Source organism: Micromesistius poutassou, assembly GCF_964030765.1.
Source record: "Micromesistius poutassou genome assembly, chromosome: 9".
NCBI classification, from domain to species: Eukaryota; Metazoa; Chordata; class Actinopteri; order Gadiformes; family Gadidae; genus Micromesistius; species Micromesistius poutassou.
In genome coordinates, this window is record NC_140279.1 from 6831546 (window position 1) to 6847785 (window position 16240).

Here is a 16240-nt window from a genome sequence, read left to right on the forward strand (position 1 = left end):
TGTTTGACAGTTGGCATAAGCCTACATGATAAACTTTAACACCTACATTTTTTTAAATTGTCCAAAGTTACTTTGACCCAATTTGAAGACCAGAAGTGGCTGCAGTGTAGCCTAGTCTAATTCAGGGCTTTATCAGGCACAGACATCAATATGAGGGCTATTGCTTGCTGGGTAATGGCAATATTAATTTGTTATCCTACTTTTTGATTTTCAGGAGTGACATGTCAACTGCTGCGATTGAGAGGAACCACTTATCTTGACGTAAATAAAGACAGATTTTTACCAGGAGAAACCGTTTCGGTGGAATGCGACCGAGGCTACTGGTTTTCCTACTTTGATCAACGAACACAGAAAACAATTAGTTGTACAGAAAGTGGGGAATGGGATACAGATGCAATATGCCAAGGTAGGCAACATTATTTTCACGCATCAATTAGTTGTAAATGTATATATCTTCTTAGGATTGACATGAACCATCCTGGGGCCTCATGTACAAAGACTTGCGTGGATTTCTGACTAAAACTTTGCGGACGCCAAAATCTGGAAAGCTGCTGCGCACAAATAAATCCGGATGTATCAATCCTTGCGTAAGCACGATTTCACGCAGATTCTCTTTGTACATCCCAATTAACGTGAAATTGAGCGCACATGCACGAGCCCGTCTCTCCACCCAGTCTCCTCCCTCATTTAATATGCTAATTCGTACAAATAGGCCTGCAGTAGTGCGCTCGTTAGGAGAAAGGAGAACATGGAGAAAGGAAGAAAAAATAACTTTAGTGAATGCGAGGTGGAGGCGCTGATTTCGGAGGTAGAGGCCAGAAATAAGATCTTGTTTGGCTCTCTTTCCTCCAAAATCAGCACCAAAAGCAAAAAACTGGCGTGGGAAAACGTTGCCAAGTCGGTCACTGAGGTTGGGGCGGAAAGCCGAACTGTGGCTGACATAAAAAAAGTGGACGTAAAAAGAAAGGTCTCTGCCTACGGGAGAAGCGTGGGTCAGAGCGCAGCGGGGCGGAGTCTGGGAGCTCGCCCTATTTGAGCAAAGGGTGGCAGCTGTGATTTGGGATCGGCTCCTTTTTGACCAAAAAATCATAATAGTCGCGGAACACCCGTTAATTTTGAATGCGACCATCTTCTAACAAGGCCAACACTGCCATTGTCAACATATCGATTATTGCCACATTTTGCGCATGCTTTTATATTCTCATTTATTTGGATGCATGCTGACGATAGGTTGTATCCATACACCCAATGTGTCAATAATATGTACATAATTCGAAATTGGCCGACTGGTTCATTGATGGATTGATTTTAAGTAACAATGGCTTGTGCTTACTCCACTCAACATCACATAATAATATTGCAGTCAAGAATTTCACAACAAATGTGTGAAGAGAGATCATATGTCATGCGTGGTCCGGAAAATATGTAACGTTTAATAAACAAGCAATCACTGAAAATAATATTGCTGGGGCTTCCTTTTAATTGCAATATTGACAATTTAGTTTTATGGGTCTGTTTAAGTTTAGCCTAACAACAGTGTCATATTATGCGTCTCGACAACAATAACGCATGATTGAAGCGCATTTAAGATCACGCATTCCGACGTTCAAATCCACTTTGAACTCGCCTCATATTGCAATATTACTTCTTGACTCGTGATCGCGTAGGCTTAATGTTGTTGCGCTGCATTGCCTCTATGTGCCGCCAACTGACAAAATGCAGCAGAAATGTGCGTAAGCCAGGCATTTAGTTTGCGTGGAGAACCGCACTTTCTCACGTCAAGTCAGTCTTTGTACATCCGAACGTTTGCGTGAGTTGCTTACGCAGCTTTTTTGTGCGTAAGCAAGCTTTGTACATGAGGCCCCAGGTCATCTCGATCCTTCAGGTTTGATTGGATTGGTGTGGTTTTTTTGTAACAATTGTAATCAAATGAAAGTAAACCAAATAAATTTACATAAGTGTTCAGAAATCTATATTGAGAACTATGTAGATGCCACATTGTACGTTTTGGGAAAACAATCATGCGCTACTATAAGTTCCCACTGAAACACAATTGTGCTTCTTTATTCAGAGATCAGATGTCAGGATCCAAATGACCCTAATTTGAAACAACGGCTTCAAAGTAAATGGAGGGGTGATCATGCAGCATACCGGTGTAAAGAAGGCTTCACGCAAACTGCTAATTGGGCTAGATGCACGGAAAACGGATGGACACCAAACCCACTCTGTAAAGGTATTTTCATGGGGGATTTTTATTTGTATGTGCATATTTAGTTATGTGTCGTTCCTTGCATCTTCTACATTGTTGTACAGGTCGGTCAACGTTCTCATAAACATTGACCTCGACCCTTCTACACAGGGTCAGACATATTGTAGAGAGACAGCGGCTCCTGTTGAACGTAATGTGTCTTGCTTCATAAATAGGCGTCAGTTAACGCCTATTCAGCAGGCAAATATTACGTGTATGTCTGTACTGTGGTTGAGTGTTGGTTTAAGCAGCCTCACCTGGCCCAAGTCACACTGATTAGACTCTGGGGCAGGTTGAGGCTGCACACACCACAGTTTATGGAAGTTTAAAGCTACCTTAAGTTTCACTGTGTTCTATTAAAGCCATTCAGCATAGTTAAGCCCAGTGCAAAACCATCAGCCGTTAACATGAGTAGCCCAGGCAAGTTTTTAGTGTTTTGTTTTTCTTGTTTTTCATTTTTTTTCCACTTCATTTTTCACTTCATTCATCATCAATAGATTAGGAAATGTATATTTGGTTTTGGGTTAACATTGGACAATTCCGGTATTTTGAACATTGAGCCCCATTTCTGGTTTTTCTAGGATGAAATAGAGTGGTTGACACTGAAATTTTGACTATTGGTCCTGTCTCGGGTATTTGGCTCATTTAGAATTTCCCCTGCCTGCTTCAGAATGGCTGGCTATGGGCATTCACAAACCTGTCCTTAAAACAACCCTAAACGTTTGTTTTTAGAAATGTCAGCCTCTACAGCTGTAGTAAGTTTCATAAAAAGCGTGCGAGCGGTTTAGGCTGTGTAATGCAAACGCGGCGGAATAATAATAAAACTAACAATTACAATAGGTTCCTCGCACTTTGTGCTTGGCACCTAATAATAATAATAATAATAAAACTAACAATTACAATAGGTTCCTCGCACTTTGTGCTTGGCACCTAATTAGATGACTACACAATTGCCAAGAGTGCAGAGTTTATGGAAGTTTAAAGCTACCTCAAGGTTCATCGTATTCTATTAAAGCCATTCAGCATAGTTTAACCCAGTGCAAAACCATCAGCCGTTAACATGAGTAGCCCAGGCAAGATTTTAGTGTTTTGTTTTTCTTGTTTTTCATTTTTTTCCACCTTGTTTGTCTTTTTTTCAGTTTGTTTCATCATCAATAGATGAGGAAATTTATATTTGGTTTTGGGTTAACATCGTGTGTGGCCTTTTTCTTTTTTTTTTCTTCAGTGAACCCCCCCTGCAATGTACCGACAAGAGTAGAGAATGCAGTTATTATGGAGAAGAAACGGGAGGTCTACAATTCTGGAGCCGAAGTAACCTACGCATGCCGTACCAATTACAGAATGGAAAGAGAGATAACAATTAGATGCCGAAGTGGTCAATGGAGTCCAGGAATTCCTATTTGCAACCGTAAGTGTTTTTTTCTAATGGCATTGCACACAAATCTAGGATTTCTGGCAATGTGACAACTAAGGTCGGAACGGTGAGCCGGGACCGTTTACGTTTGCATCGCGGATTCGCTCTTTTTCAGAACCATTACTTCTAATTAGTTTGATTCAGGTGATATCTTTTTATCATTTATGCCTACATTGTTATTATGCTCTTAAAATACAACAATAATCTGAGTGATCTTCAAGTGATTAGAGGAAAACTCGTGCTTACTAACTGTGTACTATGTACTACTATGTACCGGGCGCTCTCAGGGGTTGAGTGGACATACACCCTGCCATGAATTGCACCCAAGGTCCATGATAGACGATTGAAGTGAAATACTATAACTGTTTGACAGTTGGCATAAGCCTACATGATAAACTTTAACACCTACATTTTTTTAAATTGTCCAAAGTTACTTTGACCCAATTTGAAGACCAGAAGTGGCTGCAGTGTAGCCTAGTCTAATTCAGGGCTTTATCAGGCACAGACATCAATATGAGGGCTATTGCTTGCTGGGTAATGGCAATATTAATTTGTTATCCTACTTTTTGATTTTCAGGAGTGACATGTCAACTGCTGCGATTGATAGGAACCACTTATCTTGACGTAAATAAAGACAGATTTTTACCAGGAGAAACCGTTTCGGTGGAATGCGACCGAGGCTACTGGTTTTCCTACTTTGATCAACGAACACAGAAAACAATTAGTTGTACAGAAAGTGGGGAATGGGATACAGATGCAATATGCCAAGGTAGGCAACATTATTTTCACGCATCAATTAGTTGTAAATGTATATATCTTCTTAGGATTGACATGAACCATCCTGGGGCCTCATGTACAAAGACTTGCGTGGATTTCTGACTAAAACTTTGCGGACGCCAAAATCTGGAAAGCTGCTGCGCACAAATAAATCCGGATGTATCAATCCTTGCGTAAGCACGATTTCACGCAGATTCTCTTTGTACATCCCAATTAACGTGAAATTGAGCGCACATGCACGAGCCCGTCTCTCCACCCAGTCTCCTCCCTCATTTAATATGCTAATTCGTACAAATAGGCCTGCAGTAGTGCGCTCGTTAGGAGAAAGGAGAACATGGAGAAAGGAAGAAAAAATAACTTTAGTGAATGCGAGGTGGAGGCGCTGATTTCGGAGGTAGAGGCCAGAAATAAGATCTTGTTTGGCTCTCTTTCCTCCAAAATCAGCACCAAAAGCAAAAAACTGGCGTGGGAAAACGTTGCCAAGTCGGTCACTGAGGTTGGGGCGGAAAGCCGAACTGTGGCTGACATAAAAAAAGTGGACGTAAAAAGAAAGGTCTCTGCCTACGGGAGAAGCGTGGGTCAGAGCGCAGCGGGGCGGAGTCTGGGAGCTCGCCCTATTTGAGCAAAGGGTGGCAGCTGTGATTTGGGATCGGCTCCTTTTTGACCAAAAAATCATAATAGTCGCGGAACACCCGTTAATTTTGAATGCGACCATCTTCTAACAAGGCCAACACTGCCATTGTCAACATATCGATTATTGCCACATTTTGCGCATGCTTTTATATTCTCATTTATTTGGATGCATGCTGACGATAGGTTGTATCCATACACCCAATGTGTCAATAATATGTACATAATTCGAAATTGGCCGACTGGTTCATTGATGGATTGATTTTAAGTAACAATGGCTTGTGCTTACTCCACTCAACATCACATAATAATATTGCAGTCAAGAATTTCACAACAAATGTGTGAAGAGAGATCATATGTCATGCGTGGTCCGGAAAATATGTAACGTTTAATAAACAAGCAATCACTGAAAATAATATTGCTGGGGCTTCCTTTTAATTGCAATATTGACAATTTAGTTTTATGGGTCTGTTTAAGTTTAGCCTAACAACAGTGTCATATTATGCGTCTCGACAACAATAACGCATGATTGAAGCGCATTTAAGATCACGCATTCCGACGTTCAAATCCACTTTGAACTCGCCTCATATTGCAATATTACTTCTTGACTCGTGATCGCGTAGGCTTAATGTTGTTGCGCTGCATTGCCTCTATGTGCCGCCAACTGACAAAATGCAGCAGAAATGTGCGTAAGCCAGGCATTTAGTTTGCGTGGAGAACCGCACTTTCTCACGTCAAGTCAGTCTTTGTACATCCGAACGTTTGCGTGAGTTGCTTACGCAGCTTTTTTGTGCGTAAGCAAGCTTTGTACATGAGGCCCCAGGTCATCTCGATCCTTCAGGTTTGATTGGATTGGTGTGGTTTTTTTGTAACAATTGTAATCAAATGAAAGTAAACCAAATAAATTTACATAAGTGTTCAGAAATCTATATTGAGAACTATGTAGATGCCACATTGTACGTTTTGGGAAAACAATCATGCGCTACTATAAGTTCCCACTGAAACACAATTGTGCTTCTTTATTCAGAGATCAGATGTCAGGATCCAAATGACCCTAATTTGAAACAACGGCTTCAAAGTAAATGGAGGGGTGATCATGCAGCATACCGGTGTAAAGAAGGCTTCACGCAAACTGCTAATTGGGCTACATGCACGGAAAACGGATGGACACCAAACCCACTCTGTAAAGGTATTTTCATGGGGGATTTTTATTTGTATGTGCATATTTAGTTATGTGTCGTTCCTTGCATCTTCTACATTGTTGTACAGGTCGGTCAACGTTCTCATAAACATTGACCTCGACCCTTCTACACAGGGTCAGACATATTGTAGAGAGACAGCGGCTCCTGTTGAACGTAATGTGTCTTGCTTCATAAATAGGCGTCAGTTAACGCCTATTCAGCAGGCAAATATTACGTGTATGTCTGTACTGTGGTTGAGTGTTGGTTTAAGCAGCCTCACCTGGCCCAAGTCACACTGATTAGACTCTGGGGCAGGTTGAGGCTGCACACACCACAGTTTATGGAAGTTTAAAGCTACCTTAAGTTTCACTGTGTTCTATTAAAGCCATTCAGCATAGTTAAGCCCAGTGCAAAACCATCAGCCGTTAACATGAGTAGCCCAGGCAAGTTTTTAGTGTTTTGTTTTTCTTGTTTTTCATTTTTTTTCCACTTCATTTTTCACTTCATTCATCATCAATAGATTAGGAAATGTATATTTGGTTTTGGGTTAACATTGGACAATTCCGGTATTTTGAACATTGAGCCCCATTTCTGGTTTTTCTAGGATGAAATAGAGTGGTTGACACTGAAATTTTGACTATTGGTCCTGTCTCGGGTATTTGGCTCATTTAGAATTTCCCCTGCCTGCTTCAGAATGGCTGGCTATGGGCATTCACAAACCTGTCCTTAAAACAACCCTAAACGTTTGTTTTTAGAAATGTGCAACTCACCGAGTGGTTAATGGTGTTTGTTGATGTTCCAAATCAAGTGTCATAGTGAAATACAGTTTGTCGTGTTTTATTTGGCATTTTGTAAATCCCATTGAAACGGAACCGGACCGGTACCGGAAACGGAAATGGGGCTGTTTACGTTTGGTTGTATTTTTGCTCAGTATCAACAGTAGGGCTAGAGCGAGCGAAAAGACTACAACCAGCCCCCCTTTCTGTTTCAGGTCAATGAGCAATGAGTCTTCCAACAGAAGGATCAATGGATTTACAAAATGCCAAACAAAAGAGAGTATTTTCAGACAACTTACTACTTTTACTCCCCACAATATAGAACATTCTACTCCTTACACGCTGTCATCGTGGCCGAGTCTAGGCAAAGCCCCAAGTAGATTAGCCGATGACTAGGGAGCGGAAAGCTCTTACCCAGTTGATGGCGAAACCCAAGAAGGAGAGATGATTTATCACTGTCATAGGGTCTCTTCTCACAGCTTCCCCTGAATGGCACAGAAGTAGATTGTCGAGATAAAAATAAAGATAATATTTGCTTGACTCTTGAGCGGCCCCAGCACCACCTCCACAAACTACCAGAGTGATTTAACTTTTTTTTATTTTTAAGTGTATGTACTTCTAAAGAAGGAAAAAAACTCATGTCACAACTGTCCAAAGTTTCTGACCAGATTTTAAGAAATGAAGTGGGCTACAGTTCTGCCCTTCTAATACAGGACTTCTCGCTCAATTAATTAAATGAAATCAATTAAAATGGCCGCTGTTGCTTTGGGTATTGTCACTATTAATTCAATTTGATATCAATTTGATTTGCAGAAGTGACATGTCAACTGCTGTGAGCGAGAGAAACCACTTATCTTGATGTGCAAAAAGGGAGAATTTCATCAGGAGAAACCGTTTCGGTGAAATGCAACCCAGGCTTCTGGTTTTCCTCTGATCAGCGATTTAACTTTACAAGACACAGGCAGAGATTGTGTAATGTCCGTGTGGATATAGTTTCAAAATCTCAGAGGTGCATGACACACAGCCTATTACTGTATGAAACGTGCGCAATACGTTATTATGTCTTTCTTGGTTCGTGGCGGCTCGCAGGGTTTGACTCCCACGCACGCTCTCGTATGGGAAGCTGAATGGCAATGATGCAGCTAACTACCATAAAGGAAATCACTTCCAGCTGGCAGAAGACATAAGGCACAAAATGAAGAAGTGCAATAATCGGCGTAAACATAATGCTTTTTTACGCATTGTTTCCAGATTAATCGCAAGCGTTAACACTGACAGGAAGCCCTTATACATCTATATCTATATATAGATAGATATAGATATAGATCTATGACATTCTGTTTTATAGCTGATGGCTCTGAACTGGAGAAGGTGGAGGCTGCGGTCGTGCCTGGGTCCAGTGCAACAACCACGGCAGGTGAGGAGCATCACAGCTGTGACCCACAAAATTCTACGTCCGAACCAGAGGGAGTATTCACCCACACAGAAAATGCCCCTCATTAAGTGTGTCAAACAACTTGTTTGTGCTAAAAATTTACTGCTGTGATAATGTGACGTCAGACTCTGCAGTGGGAGGTGCTGAAGTGCAGAAATCCCGCCTTCCAGCGGTTAGCCACGCCCTCAAACGAAGCTGTTCACAGCGGGGGGTGCGTGGAGTACGGTTTGTTAGCTTTAAAAACTTGCGGGAGCTCCAGGGTAACTCCCTCCGTCTGCTTTTCTGTGCATATGGTCTCAAATAAATGCAGACATAAGACACTCGGTTGGAATTACCACGTGGAATTTCCCACATGAGAAATGACTCCTTTCAAAGAGGCGTGCCCTCTCCCAAACTATGCCCTCTCCCAAACGATGCAGATCTTCTCAAGTCTCGTGCATGCATGCGCTCAAATGCAGGCGATCTGAAACACGCCTTATTGTTCGTTCCCAGAGTGACTCGCTAAGCAAATTCAAATTGTGCTCTCGCGAGAACTCCCAGACACTAGATCAGGGCTATTCAACCTCCTTAACAAGTGGGCCAAAAAGGAAAACCACTGGCGGTTCAGGGGCCACACATAGAGTAAAACTATGTCAATGAATCGCTACAAATAAATCTTACTTAAAGTAGTGTTAACTTAATAGATATAGTACTATTACATGGAATAAACTTGGCAGACGCATTCCTTTCTTCTTCACTTTTAATTGTATCATTATAACATTTTTTGTTAATAAATATTTGTCGGTCCGTACGCTTTTGAATTGGCGATTTTTACAATCAATCATAAGTTTTTTTGGCTTGGAGACACATCTTGAAGCGTGTTGTTGTAAGTGACTTTCTCTGTGGCCCGCCAGCAATAAATGCAACTTGAACTTGACTGAGCCAATAGCAGGTGCAGACAGAGCCTTATATGCATGTGTATGACAGATTTAATGGATTTGTTTTATTTATCATATTACATTGTAATATGATAAATTACGGAGCCGCCGAAGTGACATGAAGGAAAATAAAAAAGACAAAAAAAGACATACTAACATACGTACTGGGGACAAACAATGACATAGTTTTGCGAGATCTTCAGTTTGTTTTGCGAGATCTTGACTTTGATTTGCGAGATCTTGACTTTATTTTGTGAGATCTTGTGTTTGTTTTGCGAGATCTTGACTTTGATTTGCGAGATCTTGTGTTTGTTTTGCGAGATCTTGATCCAGCCTCGCCAGACCCACACGCACATTGCACTCTGCACGGCGAACCGCTGGTCTGTGTCCCCCTCGGGAGCGGGTCCACGGACTCCAGCCTCGCCAGACCCACACACACGCACTCTGCACTCTGCAGCATGGCGGAGCGCTGACCAACGTGAACTCTCACTCGGGAGCGGGTCCGCGGACTCCAGCCTCGCCAGACCCACATGCACATTGCTGGTCAGCAATGTGCTGGCCAGGGTCTGGCGAGGACCCTTTTTAGGCTGCACGCGCAGCCTAACTCTAGCCCCAGGAAAGGAGCAAAACAAACGGCAAAACACTGGTCCATGTCCCCCTCGGGAGCGGGTCCGCAGACTCCAGCCTCGCCAGACCCTGGCCAGGTCAGCAATGTGCGTGTGGGTCTGGCGAGGCTGGAGTCCGCGGACCCACTCCCGACGGCGACACGTGTCCCCCCCCCCCCCCTCCAGCCTCGCCTCTCCAGCCTTTGCAGAGCCGCTCCCAAGGGGGTCTCGCCCTCCCACCATCTCCAGGGCACATCCACCACCCCGATCGCCAGCCGGCCCTTTGAGCCCAAATCAAACTCAAGATCTCGCAAATCAAAGTCAAGATCTCGCAAAACAAACTCAAGATCTCGCAAAACTATAGTCAGTGTTTGTCCCCAGTACATTTTTTTTTCTCTCCTTCATGTCACTTCGGCGGCTCCGTAATGGAAGCCCATTCCTGCCAGTGATAAAAAAGAAAATCCCCATTGTAAGTCATAATTATGAGAATTAAAATTCATAATTAAATAAAAAGTTTCAATTAAGAGTCAATTATGAGATAGAAAGTAAAGTGCATGCGCTCCAGTAGCGCTGTTTTCAAAGGTCTCTTCATCGTCACCATCATCGCTGGCATCCCCAACCATGCTTAAATTAACTAAACAAATTAGATCTGTTCGTGTAGCTTTGACAAACAGATCTAATTTGTTTAGTTGTAATGGTGTACTTATTGAAAGACTTTAACAAAAGTAACCATAGCTGTAATTCTTACCTTATTTTATTTTTTATTTTTTTATTATACCGTGAGGAGAAAAATATTAGATTTTATTTTGAAAGCGCAACACAGCGTCTTGTCACCGGTGTTTTGTGCCCCTAACTGTGCGTTCACACCAAAAGACACAATTTTCGCCTGTTCGCGCGAAGCTGCGTATGTTGTCGCACGACTCAGCGAAATCTGTCGCTGTGCTTAATGTGTGCACTGAAACGTGTTGCGGGGCAAATTTTGTCGCAGAGCATTTTGCCCGCCAACGGTCATTCATGCCAATTCATTCTCATCAACCATGGCCGAGATCACCACTATTGCGTGTCTGTACCTGTTGTGGAAGAGGGAGAGACGCCGGAATGCCCATTGTTTATGGGTTAATAATATAATCTGGAGGCGCACACCGCTTTGTGCCGTGATATTATATATATCGTATATATTATATAGATATAGATATTTATATATAATATATATTTATATACTTTATATACTTTCTCCTCCTCAAGCTGCGGTTCACTGCTGAGTGCAGGGAACGGTTGGTCCAGGGCGATGTATATTAACAGGGGGACACATGCATATTATGAACACAAGTCGACAACGATAATGTATACAATACTGGTAACAAACGATGTTTGTTAATGTATTGCCGCATATCATTAAATAGACCCACAGTTGCGGTCGGTTCCGAACGGTTGGCCCAGCCGGCTGAACGGTGATTGGCTGTTTTACGTTATTTCACCCAGGGAGTGAACTGATTGGCTGTTACGTGACGTCAGCCAGGGAGTGAACGCTGATTGGCTGTTTTACGTTACTTCACCCACGTTACCCACAGTCAACACTGATTGGCTGTCTCACCGCGAGTGCCGCGAAAGAAGTTGAAATATTTAAACTTCTGCGAAATCTGTCGCTCATTCGCGCGACAAATCCACGTGAACGTGCCCGCCCGTTTTGGGGAAAACTGTCGCCCCGTTAATCAAATCTTGTCGCGGGTCCCGGCGACAAAAAATTTCGCCCGATACGCGTCTCTACGTTCACTTTGCATTGAAATGTGTCGCGGGGCGAAGTGCGGTGTGAACACACAGTAAAGGAGCCTTCAAGGCAGCGCGCAGGGTTGTCCCGGTTTCCACCAACCACTATGAAATGTCCCCTTGTCCGCGATTACATAGCCAACGTGGTCTAATTATAGCCCGATCATTAACTAAAAACCACATAGAAACATTAAAGCATCCAACATATGATTTCAACAATGTGTGAGGGCATACGCAACAGGGATGGACGTACAGTGGAATGCTGATGGAAAACCAGCGGACGAGCGCTGGGCGGAGATGTTTGCGCATTTCAGAAGCAGGGAGATTCGGTACAAAAATATGTCTAAATTGTCAGTTTGCCGTGTGTCTGCCTGGCACTAATGCTCCCGTTGAGCTGATCTTTCCATCATGAGCAATACTTGGACTGACGAGAGAAACCGCATGACCGTTCCCACCTGAAAGGCGTTGCTTGTTACAGGGGCCAATTCCACAGCAGAAGAATCGATTTTGGAGCAAAGTCACTCCTCAAACAGATATGTGTAGGCTAATTTGAAGAGCGTCTGTCTCTGAGCTCTATGAGGTTGACCCCACACACACACACACACACACACACACACACACACACACACACACACACACACACACACACACACACACACACACACACACACACACACACACACACACACACACACACACTTTGCCTCAATATCAGAATAACACCCATAGGACAAATAGCAATGGTGGGTGGAATGCCATAAAGTAGGTCTGTATATGTGTTACACCACTCAGACAACGACAGTGTATTTTAGTTCAGTTTAATTACTTCGAGAGTCAGCATCATCACCAGAACAGCAAGGTCAAGTTCACAAGACTGCGAGCACCACGTTAATTTCCGGCTCCCCCTAACCTCTGAACCTTGACTTCTTCTGAAGGCCATCTGCTGGCGAGATGACAGAATTACTCACTGGAAATAAAACTATCAACTATTAAATTAGTAATTCTGTGTAAACAAAACAAAATACTTTTAAAGGGGTATTTCCAGGTGCTACATTCCTCCCCTGCAAAATAAAGGTTGTTTTTTTCTGATCTCAGTCCTTTTTCTCGGGTGACACACTTAATGGATATTTAGTACTTAGTTCAAAGTTTTACTGTGTCCATATTTCTCTTTACAACAGTCTATATTGAACTTACAAACAGTCTTTCAGTAGTATCCCATGGAAACAAGTGAAGGATAACCCAGATGTGGTCCAAACATCCATGGAAGTGGCCAAGTCGTACAGTATTGTCCATAACCTGAGGTCAGTGCATTTACATACAGTGGGTTAGTGGGAAGCCCCACCACACGATGCGTTGGATGACCTAATGAGTCATACGTCAGTGTTTCCCTGGGTCGTCTTTCCCTCTGTGAACGACGAGGTTGCATGTCAGTGAGTTCTGGCTCCTGGTGACCAGGACAGTCTGCAGTTGGAACTGTCTGTGGCACCTCTTCTGTGTCAACCCTAGTAAAATCAATTCCAGTAGTGTCCTTGTCCACAAGCACTGGGGCTGGAGTATCCTCCCTGACCTCCTCTGCGTCAGCCTCAGGTCCAGGCTGAAGTATTTCAGGAGCATTTTGAGGTACAACATTTTGCTCTCCAGTCTTGTGGTGCTGGTGCCTCAGTCTATTAGCCCAGTAGTATTCATCCTCACTTGAGCTCTCTGAGTCCTCGGATGTATCTTTTGTTTTGTTCTTCTTGTGTCTCTTTGCTTTTTGAACAAGCTGATTTTGTCCAGTTTTATTTTCTAGTTCCTGCAGTGGCAAAGCATCACAGGGCATTAACATATTACGATGGAGGATTCTGACTCTCCCTGTGCCACGTAAGGACTTGACTTCATAAACTGGGCTGTCTTTCCCCTTTTGGGAGACCACAATGTGTATTTGCTTTTGCCAATATGAGCGCAATTTCCCAGGCCCTCCTCGTTCTGACATATTTCTGACAAGGACTCTGTCACCTGGAGAAAGCACTGCACTTTGCTTCTTTTGATCATAGTATGTTTTTCCTCTTGCTGTAGTCTTTTTGATAGTTTTGGATGCAATGTCATATGCTTCTTTCATTTGTTGCTGCCATTTTTTAGCATATTCCTCAAGAGAGTTACATCCTTCCTCCTCACTTATCCCAAATATCACATCAATCACATCAATCTACCAAAAAGCAAATAGAAAGGAGAGTAACCCGTTGCTTCACTAGTCGTACAGTTGTATGCATGTACAACTTTGCCCACATAGTCACTCCAATTTCCCTTCTTCTCCTCATCCAAGGTCCGCAGCATAGATAACAATGTACGATTAAATCTTCCAGCTGGGTTCCCTTGAGGGTGGTAAGGAGTTGTTTTAGAGTTTGCAATGCCTGTGTTTTTTTGCAGTTGTCTGAATAAACTCTCTGCCTTGATCATGGTGTATTTTAGCAGGGAAACCATATTTCAGGGCAAAATCATTAAAAATCTTATCTGCTGCCGTTTTGCCTGATTTGTTACGGGTTGGGTACGCTTGAGCAAACTTGGTAAAGTTGTATAGAAATGATCTCAAATGGTGCCGTAGCAGGTATATGCAGGGGCGTACTTAGTCATTTGGGGGCCCAAGGCAAAATTCTCGTTCTGCACTGTGTGTGTGTGTGTATATATATATATATATATATATATATATACACAGTGCAGAACGAGAATGTGGAGGGCCCCAATGACTGGGTTTGCCTTGGGCCCCCAAATGACTAAGTACGCCCCTGCATATACCTGCTACGGCACCATTTGAGATCATTTCTATACATATTCTATATATATATATATATATATATATATATATCTCTGCTTCATTTTCTCAACCCACACCAACTAGTTTGTTTTGGTAACGTCTTCCTGAATCAAGCCTGGACATGCACAGTAACATGGAATAGTCCATTGCATGAGAAGGGAGGGGGGGGCAGTCAAAAGATCATGATAGATTAAGCATTTTTATGGATTTTTAAGTGCGCGAATTAAGACAAAAAAAATAATTGCTTTAAATCGAAGAAAACTTTGTTTGGGGGCCCCTGGAAATCTCGGGGCCCCAGGCAATTGCCTGTGTTTGCCTAATGGTAGGTCCGCCCCTGGGTATATGACACATGGGAGCTTGGGTGTGGACTGCAGGTTTCTTTTGAATGTTACATCTACACACTTTTGTAATAAAAAACTCAATGTCCTTCTGCATCCCAGGCCAATAGAACCTCTGTCTAGCCAGGTGTAAGACCCGTTCCACCCCCAGGTTACCCATTTCACAGTGAAGGTATTTGTAAATCAACTCTTTATACACTTCAGGAAGTACGTTTTGCGTTTTAACAACCCCTCTTGAGAAACAGTCTTTTCCACTCATGTAAAAGTTGTATCCCTCTTATCTTGTCTGGTTTCTCTCCAGACTTTTTCAGCTGGATCGCATAGGAAATGGCAGTGTCTTGCATCTGTGCCTTCAGCAGCTCCTGCCGTGTTATCTTTATGTCTGACTGGATATCGGCAGCTATTTCTTGAACATGTGGGCTGCACGTAATGGCTGAGATCCAGTTTACATCGTACTCTTTCTGATTTTCAACTGCAGTGAATATTGTACCCTCGGGGCCACACTGCTCTGTGCATTCACACATTAATGCATCCATACTCAAATGTGCCCGGGACAGGAAGTCTGCGTCCGTGTTTACTTTCCCCGGACAATATTTTAATGACAAGTTAAAGTCAGCCAGCTCGGACACCCAGCGATGTCCTGTTGCAATTAATTTAACTGTGCTCAGGACATAAGTAACAGGGTTATTATCGCTGTACACAGTTACAGAGGAAGCATAAAACAAATAGTCTCTAAACCTTTCTGTAACCTCCCACTTGAGTGCTAAAAACTCCAGTTTTCCTGAATGTAGTTGATCGTTTTTTTCTGCTGGTGTCAATGTCCGTGAGCCATAGCCGATAACTCTCAGTTTGCCTCCCTGTCTCTGGTAAAGGACTGCTCCCAGCCCCTCCTCGGAAGCGTCAACATGCAAAATATATGGATCCTCAAATCTGGGATAAGCCATTACAGGTGGGTTAGTCAAGACATCAACAAGATAGGTCAATGCTTTTTGGTGTGTGTCAGTCCACTCTATTTTTTTATTCGGAGGGGGTTGTCCTTAGCCTGGTCGCGCCCACACTAGTGACGTCACGCCTCGCAAAAGCGCTGCTGACTTCTAGTCTGGCCAACCGTGCTATTAACTCGATTTCTGTCTCCCGAATTTTCGGGAACTCCACCCTCTTTTTCGAGAGCCAATCAACGTCGAGCCTCTCCAACGGCTCTGGGTAGAGGCGTGTTCAAGTAAGTGACGCTGTAGAGCAGCGACCGGAACCTCATTGTAAACAGCAGCATGGAGCAGCGGACAGCGTTCAACACAGCAGTCGATGCTGTGTTGAAAGATTTCAACCGGACATTTGTATTGAAAACCGAGCAGAGAGCAGCC

General features: G+C 43.1%; 1 protein-coding gene across 1 annotated transcript in view; it reads left to right on the forward strand.

Annotated features, from left to right (window-relative positions):
* LOC311352788 (complement factor H-like) overlaps positions 1-16240 on the forward strand; it is a 135838-nt gene that overhangs the window by 66825 nt on the left and 52773 nt on the right. The window contains exons 13-18 of the mRNA XM_084472587.1: positions 215-406; positions 2072-2233; positions 3474-3656; positions 4240-4431; positions 6097-6258; positions 8375-8443. Coding sequence (XP_084328713.1) covers positions 215-406; positions 2072-2233; positions 3474-3656; positions 4240-4431; positions 6097-6258; positions 8375-8443 — 960 coding nt within the window. The remainder of the gene's footprint in view (positions 1-214; positions 407-2071; positions 2234-3473; positions 3657-4239; positions 4432-6096; positions 6259-8374; positions 8444-16240) is intronic.